General features: G+C 56.0%; 12 protein-coding genes across 12 annotated transcripts; 9 read left to right on the forward strand and 3 right to left on the reverse strand.

The window, feature by feature from the left end:
• Window positions 1-222: 222 nt before the first annotated feature.
• M421DRAFT_69987 (calcium/calmodulin-dependent protein kinase type 2 beta chain) lies at window positions 223-2506 on the forward strand (the record flags this gene model as incomplete). The annotated part of the gene is made up of 2 exons (XM_033596661.1): window positions 223-262; window positions 324-2506. The coding sequence occupies 2 exons, from the start codon at window positions 223-225 to the stop codon at window positions 2504-2506; spliced, it is 2223 nt and encodes a 740-aa protein (XP_033445681.1).
• A 634-nt stretch (window positions 2507-3140) lies between these two features.
• Window positions 3141-4178, forward strand: M421DRAFT_69850 (exoribonuclease family protein; the record flags this gene model as incomplete). The annotated part of the gene is made up of 1 exon (XM_033596650.1): window positions 3141-4178. The coding sequence occupies one exon, from the start codon at window positions 3141-3143 to the stop codon at window positions 4176-4178; it is 1038 nt and encodes a 345-aa protein (XP_033445682.1).
• On the reverse strand, window positions 4079-7044 carry M421DRAFT_423750 (ferric-chelate reductase). The gene is made up of 3 exons (XM_033593563.1): window positions 6080-7044; window positions 5436-6024; window positions 4079-5387 (listed from the first exon to the last, which is right to left on the reverse strand). The coding sequence occupies exons 1-3, from the start codon at window positions 6666-6668 to the stop codon at window positions 4469-4471; spliced, it is 2097 nt and encodes a 698-aa protein (XP_033445683.1). The 5' UTR covers window positions 6669-7044; the 3' UTR covers window positions 4079-4468.
• Window positions 7045-7163: 119 nt separating this feature from the next.
• M421DRAFT_423751 (low affinity copper transporter) lies at window positions 7164-8458 on the forward strand. The gene is made up of 3 exons (XM_033593564.1): window positions 7164-7537; window positions 7645-8089; window positions 8143-8458. The coding sequence occupies exons 2-3, from the start codon at window positions 7650-7652 to the stop codon at window positions 8252-8254; spliced, it is 552 nt and encodes a 183-aa protein (XP_033445684.1). The 5' UTR covers window positions 7164-7537; window positions 7645-7649; the 3' UTR covers window positions 8255-8458.
• A 255-nt stretch (window positions 8459-8713) lies between these two features.
• Window positions 8714-10023, forward strand: M421DRAFT_423753 (uncharacterized protein). The gene is made up of 2 exons (XM_033593565.1): window positions 8714-9461; window positions 9515-10023. The coding sequence occupies exons 1-2, from the start codon at window positions 9057-9059 to the stop codon at window positions 9785-9787; spliced, it is 678 nt and encodes a 225-aa protein (XP_033445685.1). The 5' UTR covers window positions 8714-9056; the 3' UTR covers window positions 9788-10023.
• A 319-nt stretch (window positions 10024-10342) lies between these two features.
• On the forward strand, window positions 10343-11623 carry M421DRAFT_423755 (nascent polypeptide-associated complex subunit beta). The gene is made up of 3 exons (XM_033593566.1): window positions 10343-10425; window positions 10665-10838; window positions 10985-11623. Exons 1-3 carry the CDS (start codon window positions 10380-10382, stop codon window positions 11257-11259), a joined length of 495 nt encoding a protein of 164 aa, XP_033445686.1. The 5' UTR covers window positions 10343-10379; the 3' UTR covers window positions 11260-11623.
• A 722-nt stretch (window positions 11624-12345) lies between these two features.
• M421DRAFT_70057 (FAD/NAD(P)-binding domain-containing protein) lies at window positions 12346-13626 on the forward strand (the record flags this gene model as incomplete). Its single annotated transcript, XM_033596672.1, has 1 exon — window positions 12346-13626. The coding sequence occupies one exon, from the start codon at window positions 12346-12348 to the stop codon at window positions 13624-13626; it is 1281 nt and encodes a 426-aa protein (XP_033445687.1).
• A 354-nt stretch (window positions 13627-13980) lies between these two features.
• On the reverse strand, window positions 13981-14426 carry M421DRAFT_7912 (uncharacterized protein; the record flags this gene model as incomplete). The annotated part of the gene is made up of 4 exons (XM_033597458.1): window positions 13981-14061; window positions 14128-14189; window positions 14239-14301; window positions 14390-14426. The coding sequence occupies 4 exons, from the start codon at window positions 14424-14426 to the stop codon at window positions 13981-13983; spliced, it is 243 nt and encodes an 80-aa protein (XP_033445688.1).
• Window positions 14427-15232: 806 nt separating this feature from the next.
• M421DRAFT_69841 (glycoside hydrolase family 76 protein) lies at window positions 15233-16629 on the reverse strand (the record flags this gene model as incomplete). The annotated part of the gene is made up of 2 exons (XM_033596649.1): window positions 15233-16491; window positions 16539-16629. 2 exons carry the CDS (start codon window positions 16627-16629, stop codon window positions 15233-15235), a joined length of 1350 nt encoding a protein of 449 aa, XP_033445689.1.
• A 1089-nt stretch (window positions 16630-17718) lies between these two features.
• M421DRAFT_423758 (synaptobrevin) lies at window positions 17719-18753 on the forward strand. Its single transcript, XM_033593567.1, has 2 exons — window positions 17719-18329; window positions 18379-18753. The coding sequence occupies exons 1-2, from the start codon at window positions 18122-18124 to the stop codon at window positions 18399-18401; spliced, it is 231 nt and encodes a 76-aa protein (XP_033445690.1). The 5' UTR covers window positions 17719-18121; the 3' UTR covers window positions 18402-18753.
• A 412-nt stretch (window positions 18754-19165) lies between these two features.
• Window positions 19166-22574, forward strand: M421DRAFT_423760 (bifunctional acetylglutamate kinase/N-acetyl-gamma-glutamyl-phosphate reductase). Its single transcript, XM_033593568.1, has 2 exons — window positions 19166-21919; window positions 21968-22574. The coding sequence occupies exons 1-2, from the start codon at window positions 19532-19534 to the stop codon at window positions 22259-22261; spliced, it is 2682 nt and encodes an 893-aa protein (XP_033445691.1). The 5' UTR covers window positions 19166-19531; the 3' UTR covers window positions 22262-22574.
• A 379-nt stretch (window positions 22575-22953) lies between these two features.
• M421DRAFT_94715 (uncharacterized protein) lies at window positions 22954-27261 on the forward strand (the record flags this gene model as incomplete). The annotated part of the gene is made up of 5 exons (XM_033598230.1): window positions 22954-23045; window positions 23142-23272; window positions 23371-23393; window positions 23448-26058; window positions 26105-27261. The coding sequence occupies 5 exons, from the start codon at window positions 22954-22956 to the stop codon at window positions 27259-27261; spliced, it is 4014 nt and encodes a 1337-aa protein (XP_033445692.1).
• Between the last annotated feature and the right edge of the window lie 122 nt (window positions 27262-27383).

Consider the following 27383-nt stretch of genomic DNA (forward strand, 5'->3'; position numbering starts at 1 on the left):
AGCGGAGTGGGCCCCGGCGGTGGCGTGTGGCGTTGCTCGGACAACGCCAAACACGGGCAGACATCAAAGAGCCACCGTCTACGCACGCCCTGGCCGCCAGCCCGCAACGTCGCATGCCTGGACGCACCCTCACCGACGCGACGCTGCCTCTGTCCCCCGTTGCCCGTTGCACGTCTCCCGCCCGCCCGTTGTCCGTTGCACGTCTTCCGCCACCCCGCCAGCATGCCCGACGATGACAAGTACGACGTCCTGGAGAAGATTGGTGCGTGCCAGTGGCCCCGCGACTTGCGCGATACTGCTCTCACGATACTGACGGCGCGCAGGCCATGGCTCCTTCGGCATCATCCGCAAGGTCAAGCGGCGGTCGGACGGCTACATCCTGTGCCGCAAGGAGATTAGCTACTGCAAGATGTCGCCCAAGGAGCGCGAGCAGCTGCAGGCCGAGCTGTCCATCCTCAAGGAGCTGCGCCACCCCAACATCGTCGCCTACTTCGAGCGCGACCACATCAAGGCCAGCCAGGACCTGCACCTGTACATGGAGTACTGCGGCAACGGCGACCTCGGGCGCGTCATCCGCGACCTGAAGAACAAGAACCAGGTGTGCGACGAGGAGTTCGTCTGGAGCATCTGCAGCCAGATTGTCAGTGCCCTGTACCGCTGCCACTACGGCGAGGACCCGCCGGCCGCCGGGCGCAACGTCCTGGGCCTGGCTGCCAACGCGAAGCCTGCGCGCGACGCTCGTGCCAAACCCATGATCTTGCACCGCGACCTCAAGCCCGAGAACATCTTCCTGGGCGACGACAACTCGGTCAAGCTGGGCGACTTTGGCCTGTCCAAGATCCTGCAGTCGCACGACTTCGCCTCCACCTACGTCGGCACCCCCTTCTACATGTCGCCCGAGATCTGCAAGGCCGAGCAGTACGGCCCGCACTCGGACATCTGGGCCCTGGGCTGCATCATATACGAGATGTGCGCCAAGCAGCCGCCCTTCAACGCGAAGACGCACTTTGACCTCATCCAGAAGATCAAGGCCGGCCGCTACCCAGACATACCCGCCTGCTACTCGGCTGAGCTGCGCAAGGTCATCGCCAGCTGCCTGCAGGTCACCCCCGACCACCGCCCGGACACGGCCGCGCTGCTGAACCTGCCCATTGTCAAGCTGATGCGCAAGGAGCAGGAGGTCGTCAAGCTGGGACAGGATCTGAAGGAGCAGAGGAGACTGGCCGCCCACAGAGAGCAGGAGGCAGCCAGCGCCCTCGAGCGCATGCGCAAGGACATGGACGACCAGCTGCGGCGCGAGTGGGAGGTCAAGGCCCGCCTCGAGATTGAGCGCCAGGTCAAGCAGCAGACCGAGGAGCGCGTGCAGAAGGAGCTGGCTCATCTGCAGGCCGAGTTTGAGAAGGAGGTCCAGAAGCGCGTCAAGGAAGCGCTGAAGAAGCACCCCAAGCGCCCCAGCACGTCGCCGAAGCTCGCCCCGCGATCGAACACGCCAGTCCTGCAGCCGGTTACGCAAGAGCTGCTCTTCCCGGCCGACACGGACGCGACCGTTGTCAGCGGGTCGACAAGCACACTCGGCACCAACTCTGGGTCTGGCAGTGGCACTGACATGTCCGCCCTGTCGCTCGAGGACTCGCCAGAACACCCCGAGAACGTCAGGATCACGGCCAAGCTGAAGCGCCCAAGCCGCGCTCCTCTGTCGCGTGCGCGCACCATGTTCAACCCCAACGCTCCTGCATCGCCCGTCGACATTCAGATGGGCGAGCCATCTCCAGCACCTGCTCATCTTGCAGGGCTGTCGCTCTCGCCCCGCAAGATGGTCTCCCGACCGAACATATTCGCTGCTGCTAAGGACGGCGCCAAGAGGTGGGAGGCGGAGGTTCCCCCTTCGCCGACGGAGGAGGAGTGGAACGGTGACTTCGACGATGACGACGACCTGCCCGTTCTTCCGTCTCCTACTCGCGCCCGCAGCGCCAACGGCAACCGCTCCGCAAGCGACGACCCGTTCAAGACGCTCGCCAACGCCGCGCGCCCGCTCGTCAAACCCTACCACCGTCTCGGCTCCACACCGAACCTCGAGCCCGCGAGGAAGCCCCGCCCCGTTTCCGCGGTGCCCATCATCGCCACATCACCGAGCCGACCAAAGTCAAAATCAGTCGAGGCGCTCTCCCCATCGCCACGCAAAACGCATCTCCAGCCAACCGCTGCCTCGGCCGCACGCTCAGAGCCTGTTACGGGCGGTCTCAGATCGAAGAAAGGCAACGAAGCCATCCGCATCCAGGCAATGCGCAACAACGGCGGCGTGCAAGGGCGCACGTTAGTCGAGCTTCAGCAAGCAAGAGGCATCCCCGTGCAAACTATGAGTGACGACGAGGGCATCCGAAAGCGCGGATTTGGGTACAGGAGTCCCATCAAGCTGAAGAGCAAAGAGCCGGCAGTCTGGGACCCAGAGGTGGAGACGGAGATGCCCAGTCCATTCATTGTCAGAACGAGAAAAGTCGTCAGGTGAAGCAGCACCAGTCCATTCATTGTGAGGACGAGAAAGGTCGTCAGGTGAGGCAGCACCAGTCCCTTCATTTTCAGGACGAGAGAAGTCATCAGGCGAAGCAGCGACCAGATAATGACGGTTGACGACGGATAGCATTGGCACGTTTGGATACCACGGGCACAGCAGATTGGCGGCATTCTGGATGCATCGACCACATGGTGGAGCGAGGGCGCAGCCGGATCGACCTCCCTCTTTCAATCCCATCCTCCTGTCTCTTCCATTTGTTCTCCATGTCCGAAGGCGGTTTGTCAGCATTTTTTTTTTGACTTCATTTCAGCCAGCATACTAGCATCTTTCGGCGACATTTACGATGGGAAGGCGTTGATACTGGCATTCGGTTGGGCGGGCTCGCTTCTCGGGAGGCGTGTTATTATAGCTGTCTCTTGTTAGAAATGTTACCATGACCTGTACTTCAATAGGCTGTTCTAGGCATTTGCGTTGTTGTTGTGGTGATGGAATAGATGATGTCCGCGCCCCACCGACGTAAGCTCAGCCCTACCTAGCGCCATGCAGGCAGAATCTCGAGCCCCAAATTTCCCACACAACGTCACCAACTTCGAATCCGCGTCTTCAACCACCGACACAGCTCGACACAATGGCGACCGCTGCCTCCCCGCCGCCGCCGGCCCTCACCTTCCCGCGCCCCATCTTCGCCGCCGTCTCGCCCCACCCGTTCCTCCAAGCACACCTCTCCGCTGACAAGTCGGCGATCCGCGCAAACGGCCGCGCCGCGCACGAGTTTCGCGCCCCAGGCGTACACACAGGGAGCCTGACACACTGCAATGGCTCCGCCGTGGTGCGGCTTGGCAACACCAGCGTGGTGTGTGGCGTGCGCGCCGAGATCCTGCGCGAAGAAGACACACCGGGGACCTCGGCGCGCGAAGTCTCAAGTGAAGAAGAAGACGACGAAGATGCAGACGCAGACGCAGACGCAGATGCAGACGAAATAGACGCCCTGCGCCTCGTCGTCCCCAACATCGAACTCAGCACCGGCAGCACCCCCGCGCACATCCCCGGCGCCGCACCCTCGACCACGCAACAAGCACTCACAACCCGGCTGCGCACGCTGCTGCACAGCACGCGGCTGCTGCGTGCGCGCGACCTGCACATCACCCACACGCCGGCCGTGAACCCGGAGGACCCTGATGCCGCGCCCGCCGCCCAGCTCAAGGGCTACTGGGTGCTGTACCTGGACGTTGTCTTCCTCTCGCTGGACGGGGGCGCCTTCGACGCGGCCTGGCTCAGCATCGTGGCCGCGCTGCGCCACACGCGACTACCGCGGGCGTACTTCGACGACGAGCTCGACGGCATACTGTGCAGCGACGCGCCTGCGGAGGCCTCGTCGCTGCGTCTACGAGGGCTGCCCGTGGCGAGCTCGTTTGCCGTGTTCGAGGGACGGGGTGCGGGCGAGGGCGAGGGCGAGAAGGGCGCGGACTGGGTACTGAGCGATCCTGATGCGTTTGAGGAGGGTGTGTGCAGGGAGGCTGTGACGATTACTGTGCATCGGGGGACGGTGTGCAGGGTTGAGAAGAGCGGCGGGGGTGTGGTTGGGAGGGAGACGATGAAAGCGTTGGTTCAACGGGCGGTGGAGAGGTGGGATGTTGTTGAGGAGGCGGTGAACGGGAGAGCTTGAGGCTGTGTACGATGTTGACTGCTGGAGTGGGCGAGAAAGGCATCAAGAAGAACTGCTCGCAGTCCGTTGGCGGAAGGGCCAGGCAGGCTAGACGGCAAGAAAGCACAAGAGGCGTTGCCGATGCCGCTCTCGAAGCCACGAAGAGACCGAGCATTGAGTCTTCCGAAAGACTTCTCCAGAGTCCAAACAGCTCACCAAACCCGTCACGAGCAGCGCGCATCACGACGTATCAACGGCCTCAAAAACGAATCCGACGAATGACCAAGCTGAATTCTCCACAATTACCAACCTCAATACCCAAAGCTCTCGGTGTGCAAATACACCCCCTGCGCACCAGTCCCCTTATGCACTGCCCTCTCATCACTCAGCTCCACAACGCCCTGCTTGACATCCCCCACCAAGCCCTGGGGCCCGCACACCACCACCGCCGACTCGCCGCGCGCCTGCTCGAGCGAGCGGCGCACAATGTCCTTGGTCTGCGGCCGGCCGCTAAAGATCTGGATCGCCGGGTGCACGAGCAGCGCGTGCTTGCCCTGCTGTGCAGACGAGGTGCTGGAGCGCGCGGACGTGGATGCGGGGGCGGGGGCGCAGCAGCATTGCGCTGGCTCGGAGGGCAAAGCTTCGTCGACGGAGGTGCGGCAGCAGCATTTGGCGTCTGGAGCGCATGCATCGCCTTCGTCGGTTGAAGACGCGGTTGTCATCTCTCTGAGCTCGTTCTTGGAGTCATCCTTGATCCCTGATGAGCGGCTGCGGAGCTCCACTCTACCGTGCTCGAGTGCTTTGGATGGTGGCGCTGTGCTCCTTGGCGCTGTGACGGTAGACAGCAATGACCTGTGCTCTTCTGTGAAGGATTCGTCGCATGTGACATACACGGTGACTTCCAGCTTGATGTCCCTCAATTGCTCTTGCAGAGTCTGGAACTCAGTGTATACGGACGACAGCTGCTCTGCGAACATCCCGAGCTGGCCTCGGCTCTTGACCACCCATACGAATCGGACATGGCGCGTGACTGCACCTTTGGGCAATGCGAACAGCGACCATCTTGACGCTGCCGATGGGTCACTGTTCTCCCGCCATCCTTGGAGGACGTCTCGAAGTAATGGTACAGTGAAGGTCGCGCCAGTGCTTCCAGCAAGCAATACGATACTGTCGAATTGGCGGAGCGGTCGGTGGCACCCGTATGGCCCTTCGATCGTAACGGTCTTTGGTCTGTGGACTGTCAATAACAGCGGTGTATGGGGAACAGCGAGCTCATACCCTTGTGCTGTCTCAGCTAGGCCTTGTGACTTCTGGGCGTGTTTGAAGAAGCGTCTTGTACCCCCAGATTGCGCCTTGACCAAGAAGTCCATCTTCCCATCTTCAGGAATCGACGCTATCGTGAAGGGGTGGCTCTGCAGGGGAGCAATTCCTTGACACGACAAAAATACATGCTGGCCGGGGGTCCAGCTGATGGGTGGGTTTCGAATGGTGATGCGTGTCGTGTCGTCAGGCAGTGCTGCAAACTCAGCTTTACAGGCCAGCAATCCCTCTCGCTTCGCCGAGGAGTGAAACAGAGATATGTTGGCGTATAGGAATCGCAGAGCTCTGAACACGCGATCGAAGAAAAAGATAGCGACTGCGGCCCACACATAGCCTTGCAGCTCAGGCGGAGCGTGAACATACACGAAGCCGACGAATACCGCGAACGAAGCCACATGTTGGACGACAAAGAGTTCGTAGTTCCACCCGCGAATAGGTGTTGCAGAACTGAAGTTGATCCACACAAGAACGCACCAGGCCGCAAGTCCTCGCCATACAAGCTTGTTCTGTTTGAGTTGGATAGGGAAGTAATTATACGGAGCCCAGACTACAGATATGTCAGCACACGTTGTATCATCCACAGTATAGAGGCCTCAACATACCACTGAGGAAGTAGCCCATGTGAATGGTTGCTGTCAGGAGCATGCACCTGGCGGTCCATCGATGCAACCAGTTCAAACGTTCGTAGCTGACACCGGTGAGAAAACCGATGACATTGTTCTTTCCCGACAGTAAGAAGATGAGTGGTAACTGGCCGAGAGTGACGACGCCACATCGAAACCCAACATTCTCTTTCTGGAACTGGTCGGTGAGGTTTAGTCCGTAGAAGCAGAGCACAAGCAGAACGAGCACATTCGCCAAAACCAAGCTAGTCCGACCGACAGTAGGCAGTCGCAGGAATTTCCCTTTCAGTGGTACTTGTATTGAGAAGTTTGATGCTTCTCGGGCCAATGCGTACAATGTCGCATTCCATAATGAGAACCGGGACTTTGGCTTGGCAGGTGACAATGCTCCCGTTCTTGCTGCAGATAGTCTTCTTCTGCACAGGACTTGATTGTAAACGTTGGCTGCTGTCGCAACGCCGACTGCGCTCCCTACAACGGCGTAATAGAACTTGGGGAACTCCGGAAGGGCAGGCAGGGCCATCGAGCCCATCGACCCCATCGACATGCCGCCATGGTTATGGCTCATGATGTCTGAGCACCGGCTGATGCCGCGGCGTGTCGTTGCGCGTGTGTTTTTACAATCCAACAAGGTGTGCTGATTCCAGATCGCAGCGAAGTATGGATGTGGGGTGGTTGTTGGGTCGTCTTCTTTGCTATCGCGTGGTCGAAGCCATGTCAAGTCGTACTGCCGAGACTGGTACCGAAGACGATTGTGATACACCTCGGACTTCGAGTTGATGTTCGACTGATGGTTCGGGTTCACCGGGATAATGGTACACAGGAAGTGGCGCCTGCCCTTCGGTAGAGAGCGTTCACTCTTGCCGTCAGCCACGGCCCTGGTGATAAGCGATGTGCTACTGCACGTCGAGCCAGAACTCGCTCCCTCGATGCAAGCATGTCAGAGTGCGGGTCAAGGCCTGGAGCACTACGGTGGGCGTGGCTTGACACAAGCATCAAACGCTAGCCTGTTGCGGCTAAATTTGCTCAAAGTCGCTCCTTCTTTCCACGGCTCTTTGAACGCCGCTGCATTACCATAGGCTTGATCCGACACAACTTAGATTATACGGTAACCGCCGAAAGACGAGGTGACTGCATGCCACCCCCCAGTTGCGCACTTTACAAAAATGCCGAGCACTCGCCATTGGTTCTGCGGCAGGTGGCACCGCGGGCAGCCCACGTTTAGATCTTACACACTCCACGCATCAGCCCAGGCTTGTCAACCCTTGACTGTCGCAACAACCTTCGCATTCGAGCGCTTCTGTCTGTAGAGCACCGCACAAACGAAATTTGCTATCATATGCGTTAATGCTAAGACTTCATTGTAACCAGCGAAGTGGAGTTTACAGCACTACATCTTGGTACTTGAACCGATCGCCGTCCAGTACTACACAAAAGGTCAGTCTGGAACGCACTGCCTGATCACCTCACGCCCTATCCACAATCTCTTCAACATCCTCGAACATTTCAGTACATCAAAACGGTTGCTCACGGTAGTGAAATAGCAGGCATGGACATGAGCGGCATGGACATGGGAAGCACGACCTCGAGCCACACTGGCATGACCATGACCTTCTTCACGGCAACAAATACGCCTCTGTACTCGGAAGCATGGACGCCTCAGAATGCTGGACAGTATGCTGGAACATGCATCTTCCTCATCATTCTGGCCATTACACTCCGCGGCATCTTCACAGCTAGGAGCTTCCTCGAGACGAAGGCATTGGAAGCGGCGATGAAGCGCCGCTACGTCGTTGTCGCAGGCGAGAAGACAATTGCAGAGCAGGTGAATGACGCGAGCTCGATGACCGGTATCTTGACTTCGAACGGCATGGAAGAGAACGTACGGATAGTGTCAGCGCCTGCGAAGCTTATCCAGCCCTGGAGGTTCAGCGTCGACCTTCCGCGAGCTGGTCTGATGATGGTTGCGACGGGTGTTGGTTATCTTCTGTAAGTTGCGCGGTCACTGTCACAGGATTGAGCGGTCACTAACACTGACGCAGTATGCTGGCGGTCATGACTTTCAACGTCGGTTACTTTTTGTCTATTCTTGCAGGCACCTTCATTGGAGAACTGGCTCTGGGTCGTTTCAGCCATGCGAACATGGCAATGTAGAAGCTTTTGAGCATCTGTGTATTTGGACCGTTGTCTAGCAATCTAAGGCAACCACATACCACTTTAATACATTAATCTGACCAAGATAAAGAGCCTGGGGCTGGTGTTGAAGCTCATGATCTCTAAATCGCGATATATTCGCCGTGCACAAAGAACGAGTCCTTGTCCAGCAATATGTAGATCTATTGAATCAGGGTATCCCGCAGGATCCACACTTCACATGTGCCAATGCTGCCACAACCACTAGCCAAAGCTTGAATGTCCGGTGCAACGGACCACGGTGAATGTCACGCCTACAATATTTATTTCCGCAGTACCATGCCGCCTGCCATCCGGTGAAGCTGGACCGCTATCGCGAAACACAACTGATTTGTAAAGGGCCGGACTGCGCTAGTTTAGCGCTAGTGGCTGGCCGCTTTGGAGAGAAACTTGCTCACATCTCCTGCACCTTCACCCTAGCGCTCCGTACCCGGCTGGTTGTTGATCTTTAGCGAAAGCCGCCAGTGATGCAAGATCTTGCTCACCTGCTGGAAACGTGTAAGGGGTGTGTCTCGGCCGGAGTGAAGAGGCTCACTGGCTCGACGCGCGAGCCACGCGAATCCCTGGTCGGAATGTGCGGCACGAGGAGAGCGTTCCTGCAGCTGCTGTGTAATAAATACGGCAGGATGCCCAGATCTGCTTTCTTGTGTCATATCGAGCTTCATCTTAGCTTACACCTACGTTCACCCTGCTCTGCACACCTTTCAGCATTCTACTCCCGTTTCACCTCCGTTCATCAATTGATCAGCTCTCAAACTCTAAAATGCTTTCCAAATCGCTCCTCGCACTCGCGCTCGCTCCTGTTGCGCTTGCACACTTCGAGCTTAAATATCCCACAACTCGCGGTTTCGACGAGGACAAGGAGCCAACTTTCCCTTGCGGAGGCTTCGACACAGTATCATCGCAGCGCACCGACTTCCCTATCAGTGGCGGACCTATTCAGATCAACCTGGGCCACCAGCAGACCAATGTAGCTGTGTACCTGGCTGTTGGTGACAACCCAGGCGATGGTTTCAGCACTGTTCTGTACCCTCAGTTCCAGGTTTCTGGCTTCGGCAACTTCTGCCTGGGCAATGTCAGCATTCCTTCGAGCTTGAACGTCACAGCAGGCACAAAGGCCACCATCCAGGTCATCACCAACGCCCACGGCGAAGGCGGTCTGTACCAGGTAAGCGAAATTCACACCAGATATATCACCTGACAATGCTAACTCAACGATAGTGCGCCGACGTCAACATGGTCAACACAGCTCTTTCCCAGTCAGACTACAGCACGAACTGCCAGAACGGTACCGGCGTCTCAGTCTCCCAGCAGAACATCTCTGGTAACCCGAACAGCACAAGTAGCACAGGCACAGCAAGTGGAAGTGCAAGTGCAAGTGGAACCGGTGCGGCCGCTTCTGCTACAGCAAGCAGCAAAAGTGGCGCCGCACAGGCAAAGGCTGCAACTTGGGTTTTGGGTGCCGTTGGCCTGGTCAGTCTTGCGATGTTGTAGACGATCTGACGATGGATCCGGCTTGCCTGGAGCGAGCTATAGCGATAATAATTAGTTGTTCTGCATCAATGATACCAATGGCCTTTCTACTGTACATAAGTATGGAGATTTGGTGTGTGATCGAGTGCTGTGTGAAGATTCAACCACGGTCCTAGTTGATGTAATCGAAGACTCGAGTGATGCGGTCACCAGGCCGGCCACCTCGAGCGTCCCGTGTTGACACCAGCATGCAACACAGCGCTGTGCTACGAAGCCGAGCATAGAGCTCGTGATCTTTTGCGGACACTGCTCAGAACTGAATGCGAGTTCCAAGGTCATCAATGTCATGCTACGAAGTACTGTGATGACCCATGGTGAGAGCTGCCCCGCAACTGACGACAGCAAGCGAGAAGTCCGTGCGGCATCCGCACTCTCGCAACACCGCAGAACATCACCACTGAGTCTTGCCCTACAACGCCGAATCTAGGTGAGTCCGACCCGCGCCCGTACCCGAACGCTCACGGCCGCCCCCATCGAATTTTTCTCGACCTTTTGCTGACGATTCCGCGACTGCAGACCCTCCCACAGTCACCCTCCCCCCACAACCGCAAATATGGATCAGGCCAAGCTGGCACGCATGCAGGCGTCGGTGCGCATTGGTATGTTGTCTCCCGTCGTTTCGATATGATTAGCTGTCGAGGACAGAGCTGTTTGAAGCTTGGAGGGCAATGGATCAGCTAACACAAGTGGACAGGGTAAGCAGACCTCTTCCCCGAATTTTGACAACCCCGCCCATACATCACCGCAAACCTTCGAAATTGCTAGACAGATATCACACACGCAACATATGAATCTTTGGAGGATATGGGTCATGGAAGACGAGGCTAATTGGGCGACAGTGGAAAGGGCACACCCCGCAGGAAGGTCAAGAAGGTTCACAGGGCCGCTGGCACCGACGACAAGAAGCTCCAGGCCGCGCTTAAGAAGCTGAACGTCCAGCCCATCCAGGCTATTGAGGAGGTCAACATGTTCAAGAGCGACGGCAACGTCATTCACTTCGCTGCACCAAAGGGTGGGTCCATACATCCCGCTCCGTGAGATGGCATTGGGGACGCTATGCCAGGCTTTATACCTGCACCCATTCGCACTGGAGCCTGCTAGTCGAACCTGCCAAGGAGACGAAGGAGTACATCTGCATCTGCTAACGCGGTTCCACAGTTCACGCCTCGGTACCCGCCAACACCTTCGCCATCTACGGCGCCGGTGAGGACAAGGAGCTGACCGAGCTTGTCCCCGGTATCCTCAACCAGCTCGGCCCCGACTCGCTCGCATCGCTGCGCAAACTTGCCGAAAGCTACCAGAGCATGCAGAAGGAGAAGGGTGAGGCTGGCGAGAAGGACGACGATGAGGATGATGACGACATCCCCGACCTCGTTGCTGGCGACAGCTTTGAGTCAGCCGAGAAGGCCGACAACAAGCCTGATGTCGAGTAAGCTAGCTTTTCGGAAGCAGCCGAGGGAGCGAAGTGTAGAACCAACGCGGCGCAGAGACGCAGCGGAGGTTTACAGGCGTCCTGCCATGGGTAGCATGACTAATCCCGTGCAGCCGTCAGCTTTGTTCGCGTTGGGCAGTTGCGGTGGACCGATGATGCGGACACCAGACTGGCGTATCATGAAAGATATGAAATGAAAAATATCCCAGCACGCAACAGCGAATTCTTATGTAGAATTGGTGACCTACAACAAACTACATGCTCAATTCTGCGATGAGTCAAAAAGATATGTTTGTTAGGAGACGTCCGCGTACGTTGAGCAGTCTGGTCAGACGGTCAAGCTCGTAGAGCTTCCCCACTGGAAGATGAGGCAGTTGACCATTTCGGGAGAATTGCAACATTCCTCGCGGTCTGTCCAAAGTAAGTCTTACCGCTTGAAGAGCATAGCTCCATTTATTTTGAGCCACTAGGGCAAGTAGATCGTGACTTGTGAGTACAATCTGTAATTGGTCGGCCTTGGGAGATTTCTCGACGACCAACCACCTATAACAGCTACGGACCATCACTCCCTTCCAGCTCACCGCAAGGCCTGACAACATCGAGGCGAACATGTTGAACAGCCCCGTCGACAGATGCATGAGGCGTTGAGGGTGCTACCGAGACTATACGGCAATAAGTTTAGCGCCACGGGTTTCAACCATTGTTTCCGACGTCAGCCTCTACCAACTTACCATCTTTCATGGAGCACACATCCACACAGAACACCTTCGCAATATCATTGGATCTTGCTGATGCCTGGAAAGGTTTTCGTGATATAGCACCTGCAGGAGCAAAGCTGTCGCTAATTCTCTGGTCACACCATCAACGTTCCACCACTAATCTCAGGACATCTGTCGCAACTCCCAAGATCTCGGCTCCCCATGCTTAGTCCTATGGCACCCTGAAGGCCATTGTAAGCTCAACTCTATTTTAGGCGCACCGCTGTCTTGGCTTCATACTTTTTGTCGCGACGCGTTCGTTCGTTCTTCTCCTCTACTCTGTTTTGCTTTCCTTGATACCCTCAATTGCTCGTTCACCTGTTGTCGCCATGAGCACAGAAACAATCCTCATCCTAGGCGGATCCTACGCCGGCATCAGCGCCGCTCACTACGCACTGAAGCACACGCTCCCACAGCTCCCAAAAAAAGAAGACGTCACATACAATGTCACCCTCGTTAACCCCTCGAAAGATCTGTACTGGCGCTTCGCCGCACCGCGCGCTCTCGTGTCCAAGCAGATGATGCCATACGACCAGATCTTCTACCCCATCGAGCCAGCCTTCACTTACGCATTCCCGAAATTCAAGTTCATCCAGGGTACAGCAACGCACGTCGACGCCGCAGGCCAGAGCGTGAGCGTACAGACCGTCGACGGAGAGCAGCAAACCATCCCCTACGCCGCGCTCATCATCGCCACAGGTTTCAGCACACCAAGCCCGTTGTTCACGCAAACCACCGACCGCGCAGCACTGGAAAGCATATACGACGCCTTCCAGAAAGGTCTGAAGACGGCAAAGAGCGTCGTCATTGGCGGCGGCGGCCCCGTGGGCGTCGAGACGGCGGGCGAAGTCGCTGAGATCCTCAACGGACGCCCGGGCTTCATGGGCGCAGGACCGAAGAACCCAACCGCAGCCGTCACACTGGTGTGCGCAGACAAGAAGCTGCTTCCCGTGCTACGCGAGAGCATCGGAGCAACGGCAGAAGGCTTCCTGAAGAAACTCGGCTGCAGCGTGACATACAACACGCGCGTGGTCTCGGTCACGAAGCCCGGTGACCAGCCCGGCGCAAAGACGCGCGTCGAGCTATCTGACGGTAAAACGATGGAGGTCGACATCTACATAGACGCCACGGGGTCGCGGCCAAATAGCAGCTTCTTGCCCAAGGAGTGGCTCGACACCCGCGGCAGGGTGGCATGTCATCCGAAGACGCTGCGCGTCGAGCACGAATCCGCCGCCTCGTGCGTCTACGCCCTCGGCGACGTGGGTAGCTACACGCGCGGCGGCGTCATGGACTTGAGCCTCGCGGTGCCCGTGGCGCTGACTAATCTCAAGCAAGACCTGCTTAAGCACCTCTCGGGGACCGTATTCGCGGGCGATCGCCACTACGCCCCGAATCTCAAGGAGCAGCAGATTTGTCCGATTGGCACGCAGAAGGGCGTTGGTGCGTTCAACGGGTTTAAAGTGCCCAGCCAGATGGTGTGGATGATCAAGGGACGGGATTACCTGATAAGTCAGCTGGCGCAGAGTACGATCAGGGGTGATGAGTGGAAGAAGGAGAAGAAGTGGACGCCGGTCAAGGACTTTGGAAAAGCTGGCCTGAGTCAAGGCTAAACTCGTTTCACAGTACTGCTTGTTGCGATGATCTGGTGAATTGCTATAATGTTTTGGTTGAGCGTCCGGATACCCTGGAGGTATAGTACGTCGTAATAGTGATCGTAATTATCCAAGTGTCATCGAGCATCTCTAAGCGATGCGTGTGTATACAGAGCATTGCGTTAGTTGAGACATTCTCAATATCATCCGAAAGACTTTACAACCGCTGGTTCGCGATGTGCGCCAGTATAGAGATGCATCTTGTCATAGAGCATAATGTTAAAAGTTAGGGAAAGTGACCTTGTAAATCGTTGTCATTATATCTTTGGGTCCTTCCCTATCAACACTCCTCACCCTGACACGGCGAGCCGCTTACTTGTTGAGCTCCTCGGCCCTCTTCTTGAGCTCCTCCTTACTTGCCGGCTCAGGCAGGTTATCAGCATGTACAGGGCCCTGTCTGCCGGTCAGTGTCCATCCAGGGTGCTGTATCCTGTCTAACAGGGACGATGTGCTTCGTACCGGGTTGGCCTTGTGTGCGTTGGCGGCAACGGAGCCGCCACTTGTGGCCTGGTTATCCTCCTCTGATCTTGCGTTATTGTGATATGTTAGTGACGTGCGAATTGGACGTACGGTGTAACTGGTGGGTAGAGGCATTCGAGTCCTTGGACTCCTTTGCAACCTGGTCCGTGATGCCTGGATGCATTAGCACGGGATCATGATGGCATAGAGAACGCAGAAGAAGTAAGCAGCAGCAATACGTTAACGCCGTTGGGGAACGTACTGCCGGAAGTGGTCTCTTCAGCTGGGTGGACTGGCATATTGACGGTTACTCTGTTGCTTGTTGGCCTTCTTGTCTAATACACGCGAGTCTCACTATCCAGGATAGCCTTCGCGATATCCGGGATATCATTTACTGTGAGGTGATGAAGCTTAGGGAGTTCTGCAGTTGTGTCTTTATTGGATAAAAACAGCGGATGTACGTATTTCGAGGTAGGACTTGATCTGGTACAGAAGCCTGGACGGGGGCGGCATGTTTATAAAGCAGGCACCAGTGATGCGCAGCTCCCGCGTCAGGAGGGCTATGTTGCCGCGTGGTGACGTATGATATGATATCGATAGTAAGATGGGGTTGGAAGGTGGGGCAATGAGCATCTGGGCAGGTGCATCAGGTCTAGCGCGGGGTACCGCGGATATCTTGTGTGGAATAAGTGCTGTTGACGTTGGCAAATGACAGGCGTGAACAGTACATCTACGTTGTGGGGACATTGTATTTGGGTAGTCCTGTTGACGAATGCTTGCCAGTATCTCGTGGAACTCAATCGCCTTCAATACCACGAAGCGGATCCGCGGACGATCGTCGCAGTGCTGTAAATAAGTATATTCTCGAGGAATACGAGCTACATGTCCCTGTGCGGGCTCGTTGTGAACACCAGCGCCGCCCAAATGTCAACTAAATGTGACACAGGTCCAATGATGGGTCACACCTGATGCTGAGGCCATGCCCTGAGTATCGCAAAACAAAAAGTACACGGCTTCCAGAACGTCAGCCTGTTGTAAACAAACGGTCGTATTGACCGACACGGGCAGGGTGGGATATGTACACTCTGATGCATGTTGTATGTGTCTACGAGACCATCCACCAGGCGCCAGCAACGATAGCAACAAGAACGATGATGGTCAAGATGCTTGCACCCGCCTTGTCGCCAGTTGTGACAGCGTTGAAGCTGACGGCCGTCTGAGGAACGTCGGAACCAGCGTCAGGGTTAGAGGTCGAAATGCCGCCGTTGTTCTGTGTGGCAGGTCCAGAAACAGTAGGGTAGAGCAAAGCCTGAATAACCTCCATGGCCGCCATCTGCTCGCCGACACCGAAGCTTCCATCGTTTACGCCGTTGTCAATCCATCGAAGACCGCAAGATGTCTGGTTTGTGCCTCCAGTGCACTGCGCAGCAGCAGCCTTGGCCGAAGCTTGGAGCAAGGGGTCGATGTAAGTGCGTGTCCATGGGGCAACGATGGCAGTGTATCCCATCCAGCGAGCCAGATAAGCCTTGAAAGATCGCTGGTCGACATCGCACTTGCCGTTGTTCTCGCAGGCAACTTCAGTCATGACATTGTCCTTAAAAAAGACACTGGCACCGTCGATAAGGCCCTTGACACGAGTCTTCCAGAGGTCGTTCTGAGTGACGTTCCACATAGCCGCAGCCCCAGCCATGTGTACACCAGCGTTGTAGGTCCATTGGATGTGGTTGATGGTAGAGCAGTTCTGCGTGTCGTCGGTACCGTCGTAGAAGTGGTAGTCGGCGCTCATGAGACCAACAGAAAGCTCCCATTCCCAAGCCTGCTCAGCCCAGGTCCCGTAGGTTTCGTTGCCAAGGTACTTGTAAAGGCGGGAAGCGATATTAAAGAAGCAACCATTGGAGATGGTGTTTTTGTAGTTGTAACCGTTGTTGAAGGTGAAGATCTGCCACTTCAATCCTCCTCCACAAGTCGCATTATCCCAGCGGTCCTTTTGAGTGTTGAAAACGGCCTGAGCAAGGGCAAGCCATGAGGGTGACCCGTCTGTAAGATCAGGTAGCTTGTTCTCAGCAGCAGTCATGGCGGCCATTCCCCAGAAAGCCTGGTCGTCGTTTCCGAGCGTCTTGGTCTGGTTGGCCGGCATGAAGGCATCGTAGTCTCCAATCTGGTGCTGCAAAGCCTGGGTGGTAATGCCGTTGTACTGGTCGTCGCCGGTGTAGTACCAGTAGTCAATGAAAGCATTGAACATGGCACCGCATTCCCACCAATAGTACGGGTCGGGCAAGTTTCCAGGTGTGTCGCCAACACGGTCGCCAGTGTAGTACTGGCGCAGGTTGGCGGAGATTGACTTTGCGACCTGCTTGATGTTGTCTGTACATGTTAGAAGGCATGGCGCAACAGGACGCAGGCAGTCCTACCGGTCGAGGTGATGTCGAGCTGAATAGCGCTGACACCAGACAAGAGCACGCTCGAGGCCCCCAAGGCCCCGACGGCAGAGGTGAACTTCATGATGCGCAGGCCAAAAGTGCGGTGGCGTGAATGAAGATGGGGGACGGAAGTTGCCCAGAGTCAAGCGCCGGGCTTGGTTCAGTTAAGGCCGCGCGGCGAAGCGTGGAAATGGTTGACGTAGGGTTAAAGCGAGCGACGGGATCCGGGGAAGAAAAGCGCCTGCAAAGGCAACGCCCGGTGAGCGTCGGGAGAGTACTATGCGCTTGCGCGGAGCTTGAAAGGTCGAAAGAGCGTGGTTGCTGAGGAAGGTGGAGGGGCGTTGGGGAGGCAAAGGGCTGGCTTGCGAGTTCAACTCAGGAGTCCGGCACACCAGCGGATGCGCAACGAGTGGAAGTGTTTCCAGGGCGCTGGAGTCCGAGCTAAGGGACCAGTAGGCCACAAGGAGCAGGCATTGGGCGCATCACTGCATCACTAGGCGCAGGCAATTCCGGGGCTGGCAATGATGCATTCACTGCTATTTTCCACACGTCTGCATATCCTTCTAGAAGCCATTGATGTTCCTCATACCAAGTACCTGCAGCGAGCCGCCAATATGTCTTGGTGAGGGCCTCCAAGCAAAGCTCGGGGGCTGCAATTAGACCCTGGCAATTACGAGGCCTGCTCGAGCTAGCCCAGTGCCGTTCTAATTTCGGCGCTCTTTGTTGCCACGCCAGCGACCAGCTGCTCGCATTTCGTGGCCGTCGTAATGGCGGTGGCTGCGATGACCACGTGACTTGGGCCACCGTGGCGCAGGGCAGAACATGCTGGTGTGCAAAGATGAGGTTTAAAAGCGACTGCACGCTCAACAGCTGCTTCTGGACGTTTTCGCGCTCTCCTGTGTCTCTGTTCCACTTGTTGTTAATCTACAAAATTGTGGTTGTGTTGTGTTTCACGCCGCCTCAGCCTTGGAGCCGCGACAGCGCTGACACACGAGAACCCTTGCCCTGCCCTGGCGCTCTCCGCCTTCCTCAACACGCCCAACCACACCACCTCCACACCCATCACCCATCACCCTAACGACTTTCACGACACCGTCCATCACCAACCCCGTCGCCCTCGATCGTACCGCTTTTCGCACCCACCACACACGCAATGGCCGACCGCGAGCAGCCCTACGATCCCTACATCCCTTCCGGTGGCGCCGGCCAGGGCGCGCAGGGCCAGAATGGCAACGTGCGCACTGCCGCTCTCCAGGCGGTACGTTACCTCGTCCATTGTCAAAGGGGCGTAGGGCACTTTTGCGGCATGTGCAGCGTTGAGAAGTAGCGGAGGTGCAGCAGTCGTGTTTGAAGAGCTGGTGTCGAAGCTACAGAGACATGACATCAGCCCTGCGACGACGATAGAGCACTGTGGAATCTGCGGCAGCCACTCTCTATGTTCTGCATCAAACGTGGAGAGTGCGCGCTGTGTCCCGTGCCTCATGCTCACTCTGCGCATGCGCTGCGCTCTCCGTAGCAATACATTAGGCAGCCGCTGACATGTTGTCCAGGAAATCGACAGTACCGTTGGCATTATGCGCGACAATATCAACAAGGTCTCTGAGCGTGGCGCCCGTCTCGACTCGCTGCAGGATAAGACCGACAATCTTGCCGTCTCCGCACAGGGCTTCCGAAGGGGCGCCAACCGCGTACGCAAGCAGATGTGGTGGAAAGACATGAAGATGCGCATGTGCCTGATTGTCGGCATCATCATCCTGCTCGTCGTCATCATTGTCCCTGCTGGTGAGTTATCTGAAGCAGCGGCTGCGAGTCCATTGCTAACAGTGTCCAGTCGTTGCAACACAGAAGAAGTAAACGTCTTTACGCCAGATACCACGAAACATACCACTTAATAATCGCGTAGCGGCGGACAGTTGCACAGCCACGGGGAGGGGAGTGGCACCCACGTGCACTGTACTATCATGACACCCTGTAGGAACTACATCTACGACTGTTTGGGAGCGAGGCTCGATTTCTTGTCTTTCTTTGCATTTGACGACCGGCACGGGATGCAGCCTGCGTTACGGTGCCTGGGAAAGCTCTCTCACGATATGATACCTTCGGAGCTATTCTGGGCATAGCCGGGATCCGCTCACAATGGAGTTCGAATGCTTTCCACTCGTCTTCTTGTCCATAGCCAATTGCATGACATTCTTGAAGACTCTGACGTTCCTGTCTCTGCAACGGTGTGCATTGGTGTTGAAATGTAGGCTGACATGGACAGAGGCACAGTGCATCCAGTATCCAACCTCGGCCGCGCAGGTGCAACATTGGGCCTCTTCTACACGTTAATTAGTCAGTCGAGGTTAGGTACCTGTCATTCACGAGTCTGCATGACGTTCCAAATGGCTCGCTGTGGGTACAGACTCTCAACGCAGATCCACAGCACTTGGAACTAGAGACATTAGGCATAGCACAGACGACGGCCAGCTGCGGTCTTTACTGACTCTCAGATAAGCTGTCAGAGGCATTTTTAATCTGTCGCTCGCACGTGTCTAAAGTAAATGAAGGGTCATAATACCCCAATTAAAAGCACTGAAATGACGCCCAATCTCACCGCACGAAGCCTCCAGCTCGTGCGGTAAGTCTTTTCACGTCGATTTATCAGATCCTTCAATCTGATTAGCAGCGCTCCACCAACCACGGGCGATGCCCTTCTCGATCACGGATTGCTGCCGAAGAAGGAAATTTTGCTCGAGAGTTTGCAGCTGCGGCCAATAAGCGGCGGGATCCCCAGACGCAGGCCAGGTTTATCGCGCCACTTTGCGGGTTAGATGCTCATCGCTGCGTGCGTTATCGGAAGCGAATTTGTAGCTCTAAACTTCCAGCGTCATTCGTGTCTGCGTGTCTGACTCTTCTTTCCTTATCCCACGGCCAATTCGCCTTTCCGCCGCGCCCCAGTCCTCGAGCAACCCCTATCGAGCCCAGCGAACGAGTCGGTCACCATGCAGGGCGTCGTACGAGCCGGTGCGCGCGCAGCAGCACGCTCGTCTCGCCAGATAGCTGCGGCTTCTGGCCGGAAGGCCTTCCCTCGCGCCCTCGTCGCCAGCACCACCCCGAGCCGCCTGTACACTACAGGAGACGGCCAAAAGTCGTCCGTATACGCCGCCTTCCTGAACTTGCTTGCCAGCGCCAGCTCGCGCAGGGAAGTCGACCAGTACCTCGGCCAGTTCCGTGCCGTGAAGCCGCACCAGTTCGCCGTAGTCAAGGTCGGCGGTGCTATCCTGACCGACCACCTCGATGAGCTATGCTTTGCCCTGCAGCAATTGCATGCCATTGGGCTGTACCCCATTATCGTCCATGGAGCTGGCCCCCAGATGAACCAGACCCTTTTGGACTCTGGTGTCGAGCCAGACTTCATCGATGGGATCAGAGTCACAGACAAGAAGACGCTGGGCATTGCACGCAAGCTCTTCTTGGAGGCCAACATGGACCTGGTCATGACACTCAAGAGGAACTGGGGCGTGCCTGCCCGTCCCATCACCGCCGGTGCTCTGCAGGCAGACTACCTCGACAAGGAGAAGTGGAAGTACGTTGGCAACATCACCAAGATCAATCCCAGGGCCATTATGGATGCCATTGAGAACAAGGAGCTCCCCATTCTGTGCTCCATGGCCGAGACAGAGGACGGCCAGATCCTGAACGTCAACGCCGATGTTGTCGCTGCTGCTCTCGCACGCGAGTTCGAGCCCATGAAGATCATCTACCTGTCTGAGAAGGGTGGTCTGTTCAATGCTGAGACTGGCAAGCTAATCTCTCACATCAACTTGGAGGGCGAGTACGACAGCTACCTCTCGCAGCCCTGGGTCAGGTACGGCACCAAGCTCAAGATTGTCGAGGCCAAGAAACTCCTGGATGGTCTTCCGCGCACCTCCAGTGTCGCCATTACCCACCCTCAGAACCTTGGAAAGGAGCTGTTCACGCACACTGGCGGAGGTACCCTGATTCGCAACGGTGGCAGCGTCAAGGAAGTCAGCAAGTTCGAGGATTTGGACGTTGATGCGCTTTCTCAGGCATTGGCTAGGGAGCACGGCGGCGCTGAGGCTGGCAATGCGGTCAAGTCATACATTGAGAACCTCAAGAGCCGCCCCTTCGAGGCGTTCTTCGACGACTCCATGGGCGTTGTGGCTATTGTCTACCCTCCTGGCAAGGACGGCGAGTTTGCTCAGCTCTCCACCTTCACCACTACTAAAGACGCTTTCCTTACCAACGTTTCCGACCTCGTCTTCGAGCGCATGAAGCAGAAGTACCCCAAGATGTACTGGGTTGTCGAGAGCCAGGAGCAGAACCTTGTTAAGTGGAACTTGGAGAAGACCGACGGCTTCCTTCGCCGCGAGAAGGAGATCTTCTGCTGGTGGGGATCGGCAGAGTCTTCTGAAATCTTCAGCCTCTTGGAGAATTACTCGAAGCAGGGTCGCTCTATTCTCAAGGACAGCCTCGAGTCGCAGTTCAGGAGGGCAGCGGACTTTGTTGCAAGCCTGAAGCAGGGCCAGCAGGCTCGCAGCTACTCGACTTTCGTTGGCGCATGCACAATGGGCCAGTCTGCCAGGCCTTCGCTGAGGCAGAGCAGGATCGCACCAGCTGCGGCCCGTGGCTTCGCCACTACTGCTTCGCGCGCCCAGGACTCTACCAACCCCAACCCTCCTTACGGCAACAAGTTCGCCAGCAAGGATTACCCCTCCAAGGTTGCTCTTATCGGCGCCCGTGGATACACTGGTCAGGCGCTCATCGATCTCCTGAACAAGCACCCCAACATGGACCTGCGTCACGTTTCATCTCGTGAGCTTAACGGGCAGAAGCTGGAGGGCTACACCAAGCGCCAGATCACATATGAGAACCTGTCGCCTGATGACGTCGAGGCGTTGGCGAAGAAGGGCGAGGTTGATTGCTGGGTCATGGCTCTGCCCAACGGTGTCTGCAAGCCGTTTGTTGACGCTATTGAGCGGTCGGGCAACACTTCGTCCGTCATTATTGATCTCAGCGCGGACTATCGCTTTGACGACAAGTGGACTTATGGTCTCCCTGAGCTGATTCCCCGCCGCAAGCTCGATGGCGCTACACGGATAGCTAACCCTGGCTGCTACGCAACTGCCGCACAGCTTGGTATCGCACCTCTCCTCGAATTCATTGGCGGACAGCCCACTGTCTTCGGTGTCTCTGGCTACTCAGGAGCCGGCACCAAGCCCAGCTCCAAGAACGATGTCAACAACCTCACCAACAATCTGATCCCTTACAGTCTGACTGACCACATTCACGAGAAGGAGATCTCGAGGCAACTGGGCACCGAGGTTGCGTTCATTCCTCACGTCGCTGTCTGGTTTCAGGGTATTCACGTAAGTCTCGAGGAGTTGAACACAAGGCAATGAGCTAACACGCCATAGCACACTATTTCCATCCCTCTCAACCGTACCATGACCTCGCGCGATATCCGCAACCTGTACCAGGACCGATACGCTGGCGAGAAGCTCGTCAAGATCGTTGGCGAGTCGCCACTGGTCAAGAACATCTCGGGCAAGCACGGTGTTGAGATCGGTGGTTTCGCTGTTCACAGCTCGGGCAAGCGCGTTGTCATCAACGCTACCATCGACAACCTCCTCAAGGGTGCTGCGACACAATGTCTGCAAAACATGAACTTGGCCCTTGGCTACGCCGAGTATGAGGGCATCCCGTACTAGATGGACAGGACCATTGACGGCTCGTTATAGCGTTGGGACAATATCGGAATGTGTGGAACCTATTGGTTTTGCACGTTTGGGGTTGGTCGGAGAGGACATGACAGAAGTCAAGGTTGAGTCAGACAAGAAGTTGAAGCATCAACACCAGGCGCGCATGGTTTGGCGGCGCACAGCACCATTAGACATGGCTTTCTCCTTGTACATACCACGTTGTACAGCTTGTACGGTATAGAGCGTAAAAGCGCTAGCGTTGTTTGATCACAGTTCACTTTCATCACATGTGTTGCAATTTGAAGCTCCTACACACGTCGGCCATGTCCAACACGATCTGCTTTGCTAAATACATCTTTCCAAAGCCGAGTCGGCACGCACCGGATCGGAGGTGTGATACAGTCGGTGTTCAGGCGTACACGTAGGCAATGCACTTCCGAATGTAGCTAATAACTTTGCAAGGCTTTTGAAATAGACTTATCTCCGCGATACTGCCTTGCTCAGCAACAAGCGAGTTTAGAGAAGACAAGCGACCTAGATATGTGTTGTGCACAGCAATACCGCTTGTTACACAAAGCTCAATCAGCAACTCATTCCGGGGGCTGATGGGGCCAAGTTATACAAAAACCATCATAGCCGTAGGACAAGACACGAGAAGTGCGGAGATCGTCCGGGCACACATGGTACGCCTGTTCATCAGCATGCAAACTCCGCAGAAGCTGGGGGCTCAGCCGTGGACCCTACATTGCAGCTGTGCAACCCTGCTTACTGCAGGACATGCTCTCGTCGGCTCGTACGTCGACCGCAGCATATCATGCCGTTGCTAGCTGTTGAACGATCAGTCAGATTTTCGAAGTTTCAGATAAGGAATAACAAGATTATCAAGCAGGCATTCCCAGACGATGTTTCAGGGCAGAACGGATGCTGTCGGACGGGAGATCCTGTTTGCGGCTGAGCTGACGCCAAATTTGGGCGCCCCGCTGGTCGCTCCTGCCAGTCTTAGCTACGGAATCCGAACTTGTATGCAGACCCCCCAAAAACACCCGCCATGCACTGCGCCTCCAAGTAAAGACGACTTAATGCCGGTTGCGCGCTTGGGATGAACGGTCTGTTTACAGACCCAGCAGATGTGATTTATCATGTAGGTATTGCGCTCTTCGTGAAAAGTGACTTCGTCATCGCCTCTTGGTGATAGCACTACGGCCGGCAACTCAAAGTTCCATCTGACGCCGACACCACGAGCTATAGTCCCAAGCGCCACAAGCCTGTACTCCCTAGACATCCGCAGCTGCATGCGGAACTTAGTCGGGTGATCTATTTTGAATGCCGGACGGTAAACATCATTGCCCGGTTACTGGTAGTTATGATCACCCAGGTTGCGCCGTCGTGGGAGCACTCAATCACCAATATCGTTTCACTCGGATCCATCTTGCGGCTGCAGTCCGCCGATGACTACAGGAACGCCATACAAACGCAGGATCAAGAAGGAAACAGTCCCCAGCTGTGGATCGAAAGCTCGCCAGACAGTATCGGAAGTCCTGCCTGGAAGGATTGCACTAAGCAAAGGATGTCGTTTCAGAGGTTGAGAGGTTCGAAGAAAGCAGGCACTGTACTGCACGCAGTGCCAGAAACGAAAGGAAGTGACTCGGCTCTCCTCGCTGACAAGCGAGACATGTCTACGTCAACTCACCAGGCCAAGAGCTGCAAGTCAGCGTCAAGCAGCCCAGGCTTATCGTCCATATCAGAAAATGGAGCTTCCCAAGGATGGCTTCAACACACCATCAACTCTTCTTCAAAGCATGACAGCACTCTGAAAACAGCTTCGAGTATCGCTTCGATCAAGGGTGTTATCGGTACCTACAAACACGGGAGGATCCAGTGGCGCCTCAAAGAGAAACACGGCCTTAGCGCAGTCAAGAGCTTGAAGCCAAAGATACATGTAGTAATCCCTGGCGGAGCACAAGATCGAGCTCAACCAACAGTTCCGAATTCTGCACACCCTAGCAACGCGCAAGTTCGGTCCGCTTCCGCTGAGTTTGAGGAGGCGTATGACATGTCTCCACCAACAGGAACGGGCAAAGTCATGATGCGCGACTTCATTGTATCTCCTCTCCACCACCCGCCTGCGGTGGCATTCGGACAGCTTCAACTGTCAACACCTACCACGACAGCAAACCCTAAAACTCAACAGCACGGTAAACACGTCTCAACCTCAACTACGTCGTCAGTCAGCTCCCAAGAAAGCGATGCGTTCTCCCTGCGCAGCAACCATTCTTCGGAAACCAGTGTTGAGGAGGACAACGTACGCATGGCTTCCAAGGCTATGGACGGGTGCCCGATAATTGGCGCTGACTTCGGCCCACCTCCTGCGATACCTCCACGACGCTATGCACCATGCCCAGCGAAACAAGATGCCAAGTTTCAGCTCACCTGCACGATTCGACCTGCCCGCCATGCTGCAACTGGCAACACCAGCGGCATCGCCCGCCGACCGACTGTTCACCGTAAGACTTCCAGCTCGAGCTCGAGCAGTCACCGAAGAAGCCTTGATTTCAACCCAGGCATGGGCGCCATCGATCAAGCGATAAGCCGATCTGAGTCAAAGAAGTCGAGCAATGGTCGGAACACAAGCCCAACGCTAAGCGAAGCGGAGACTGAGCTCGAGAGATCGTTGACCTCAGTGACTGAGGACACTTTCCTGGGGCGACTTACGGATAACGACAAAGCTCCCCTGACTCCTCAGCTGCCGAAGGAGCACGATACCCATCCCTGGAGGAAACACATGACAAGGCCTTCAGCAGAGCCTGCTCCCTTACTACCGAGGAAATCTAGCAAACGGCAGTCGGTCATCAATGCAGAGCTATTCAGGTTATCTCGAGTACCGAACGATCATATTGTGTCGCAGATCACAAGGGGACGGTCGTTGAGGAGGGAGCAGGGGTTGTCAGTTGAGATCCCCTCCACCAGCCATAGGTCGACCGAGGAGCTCGTAGCATCGCCGATCCCGACCCTCGCCAGAGTACAGCCGCGTGTTATCTCATCCAGCGATGCCGAGAAAGTTCTGCACAAGATCCTGCAGAGCGTGGACCAGTTTGAAGATTTGTTTGCTTTAGCTCAAGTCAACAGCGGATTCTTCCGAGTCTTCAAGCGCAACGAACTCGGCCTCATCAAATCCGTCCTTCTGAAAACCTCGCCTGCTGCGTGGGAATTCAGGGAGATCGCGTTTCCAGGACACGACCTTCTTCACGATGAGGATCTCGAGATGACGAGACCATTCGAGGAGTACACACCTACGAGCTACTTGCATCTTCAAAAAAAGGACATGGACATTCTGCGCCACATCAAGCTCGAGATTTATGAGCAGTGTCAATCCTTCGTGCGACCTGAGATCTCGGTCGCGCTGGTCGACGAGTCAGCACCCAGCGCTGCAAGAGTGAACGACGCGCTTTGGCGCATCTGGACTTTCTGTAAGATCTTTGGATCTGGCAAGGGGCGCGAGGACGATGTGGTCGCTCAGCAAGACTGGCTTCGAGGAGGCGTGCAAGCGCATCAACCAGCGTGCACTTTCAGCGTTACGAGCACAGATTTTATGAACGATACCCTGATAGGTGCGCCGGACTGCTTTGCAAAAGGCAACAAGGGCGGTCTGTCAGCCGAGCAACTTTTCGATATGATGGAACTATGGAACTGTCTTGGTGTTCTTCTGCAGGGTTTCCAGAGTCGCACCGCTGACGCTCGCAAATTCGGTATTTACGACGATACAGATATTCGAGGGGGCGACATCGATGGCGAGGAGTTGATACTGGGTAAATTATACTTTGAAACGCTGAGAGCTCTACTAACTGATAACAGACGAGTGGTGTCACCACCTTCTTAGCTTCGGTCTCGCCACCGTACTGGTACTTGCCCACCCTTGCCGCGAGAACGGCGGAGTTGCCTTTACACTGGCTGATGCTAGGGGGCTGACCAAGTGGAAACCTCCGGTGCATGGCAGTAGCAAGAGGGGCTTCTTGAAAGAGGCAACTTCTCGCGTCTACGAAGACAAGCTTGCGCACGTCTATGCTGAAAGCTCAACGCGTGAGCTTCAACGCCAGATGTCAAAAGAACGCATTCAGAAGCACATCCACGACCTCAAGCACAAGAGGAACAACGGCGAACAACTCCGGGTGATCCGCCAGAGCCAAGACCGACCTATGAGCGAATGGGAGAACGTGATGAGTAGTCTCACTCGGGTATATCCACCATTGCCGGACAACAATCTGACCTCACATATTCCGTCGTTCAGACCTACCTCTGCAATTGCGCAGGAGATTGCGCATGATATGTCGGTCCACAACGCTGAGCTCCCCACAGCATCTACTACAGCACGAGCGTTACTGCCCCCTCTAATCACGCACTCTCCATCACGACGGACCATAGCTCAACCTCTTCTCCCGACTCCTGCCTCATCCACGGTATCTGCGTCGCCAAGGCGAATAGTAGCACAAACCCTCCTCCCCACACCTTCCGTATCTGCGGTATCTGCCTCACCACGACGGACAGTAGCGCAGCCTCTTCTGCCCACACCATCTGGATCCACATGGTCCGGCACGTTCGACCGAAGAAGCATCGCAAGTGCCATGCCATCCATCAACGAGCACTCGATTCCCCTTACGCAATCACCCACCCAACTCCCATACCCAGATCACCCAGCGTTCCGCTCCCAGCGCCCGCATGCCAGGAAAGAAGCCGATGTTAGTCTCAGCTCGCGCAGCTCAAGTGACAGCGGACGCAGCGACCGCAGTGGTGGCCCAGCCGGTCCCCATCACCCGGTGTTCCAGCAGCATCCGGCCCAAGCGGACATCTTCGATAGTCCAGCGCATGAGAATACGGCTGAGAAGGCGATCTATCGCATCGTGGAGATGGGGTTCACTGCTGATGAGGCGAGAGAGGCGTTGAGGAAGACTGATTTGGGGGACGGGTTGAGGGTCGATCGCGCTGTCGAGATGTTGTTGAGTCGGCACATGTGAGGGCGGCGGCCTGCTACTTCCTGGTTATCTCTCCTTCATTGCTTTCCTTTCTTTTCTCTGCTGTCAGTCTTTCTGCGGCTCTTTCTTCTTTGCGCAGTTTCTCATCCGTTTGTACACCATAG

The sequence above is a fragment of the Didymella exigua genome (assembly GCF_010094145.1).
Source record: "Didymella exigua CBS 183.55 unplaced genomic scaffold M421scaffold_29, whole genome shotgun sequence".
NCBI lineage: Eukaryota > Fungi > Ascomycota > Dothideomycetes > Pleosporales > Didymellaceae > Didymella > Didymella exigua.

Coding starts and splice junctions, on each gene's coding strand:
- M421DRAFT_423755 (XM_033593566.1), top strand. CDS start 10,380: ATGGATCAGGCCAAGCTGGCACGCATGCAGGCGTCGGTGCGCATTG. Junction 10,426..10,664: donor GCAGGCGTCGGTGCGCATTG/GTATGTTGTCTC, acceptor AATTGGGCGACA/GTGGAAAGGGCACACCCCGC. Junction 10,839..10,984: donor TCACTTCGCTGCACCAAAGG/GTGGGTCCATAC, acceptor GCGGTTCCACAG/TTCACGCCTCGGTACCCGCC.
- M421DRAFT_423753 (XM_033593565.1), top strand. CDS start 9,057: ATGCTTTCCAAATCGCTCCTCGCACTCGCGCTCGCTCCTGTTGCGCTT. Junction 9,462..9,514: donor GCGAAGGCGGTCTGTACCAG/GTAAGCGAAATT, acceptor ACTCAACGATAG/TGCGCCGACGTCAACATGGT.
- M421DRAFT_423758 (XM_033593567.1), top strand. CDS start 18,122: ATGCGCGACAATATCAACAAGGTCTCTGAGCGTGGCGCCCGTCTCGAC. Junction 18,330..18,378: donor CGTCATCATTGTCCCTGCTG/GTGAGTTATCTG, acceptor AACAGTGTCCAG/TCGTTGCAACACAGAAGAAG.
- M421DRAFT_423751 (XM_033593564.1), top strand. CDS start 7,650: ATGGACATGAGCGGCATGGACATGGGAAGCACGACCTCGAGCCACACT. Junction 8,090..8,142: donor ACGGGTGTTGGTTATCTTCT/GTAAGTTGCGCG, acceptor ACACTGACGCAG/TATGCTGGCGGTCATGACTT.
- M421DRAFT_423750 (XM_033593563.1), bottom strand. CDS start 6,668: ATGAGCCATAACCATGGCGGCATGTCGATGGGGTCGATGGGCTCGATG. Junction 6,025..6,079: donor CATGGGCTACTTCCTCAGTG/GTATGTTGAGGC, acceptor ACATATCTGTAG/TCTGGGCTCCGTATAATTAC. Junction 5,388..5,435: donor CTAGCTGAGACAGCACAAGG/GTATGAGCTCGC, acceptor GACAGTCCACAG/ACCAAAGACCGTTACGATCG.
- M421DRAFT_423760 (XM_033593568.1), top strand. CDS start 19,532: ATGCAGGGCGTCGTACGAGCCGGTGCGCGCGCAGCAGCACGCTCGTCT. Junction 21,920..21,967: donor TCTGGTTTCAGGGTATTCAC/GTAAGTCTCGAG, acceptor AACACGCCATAG/CACACTATTTCCATCCCTCT.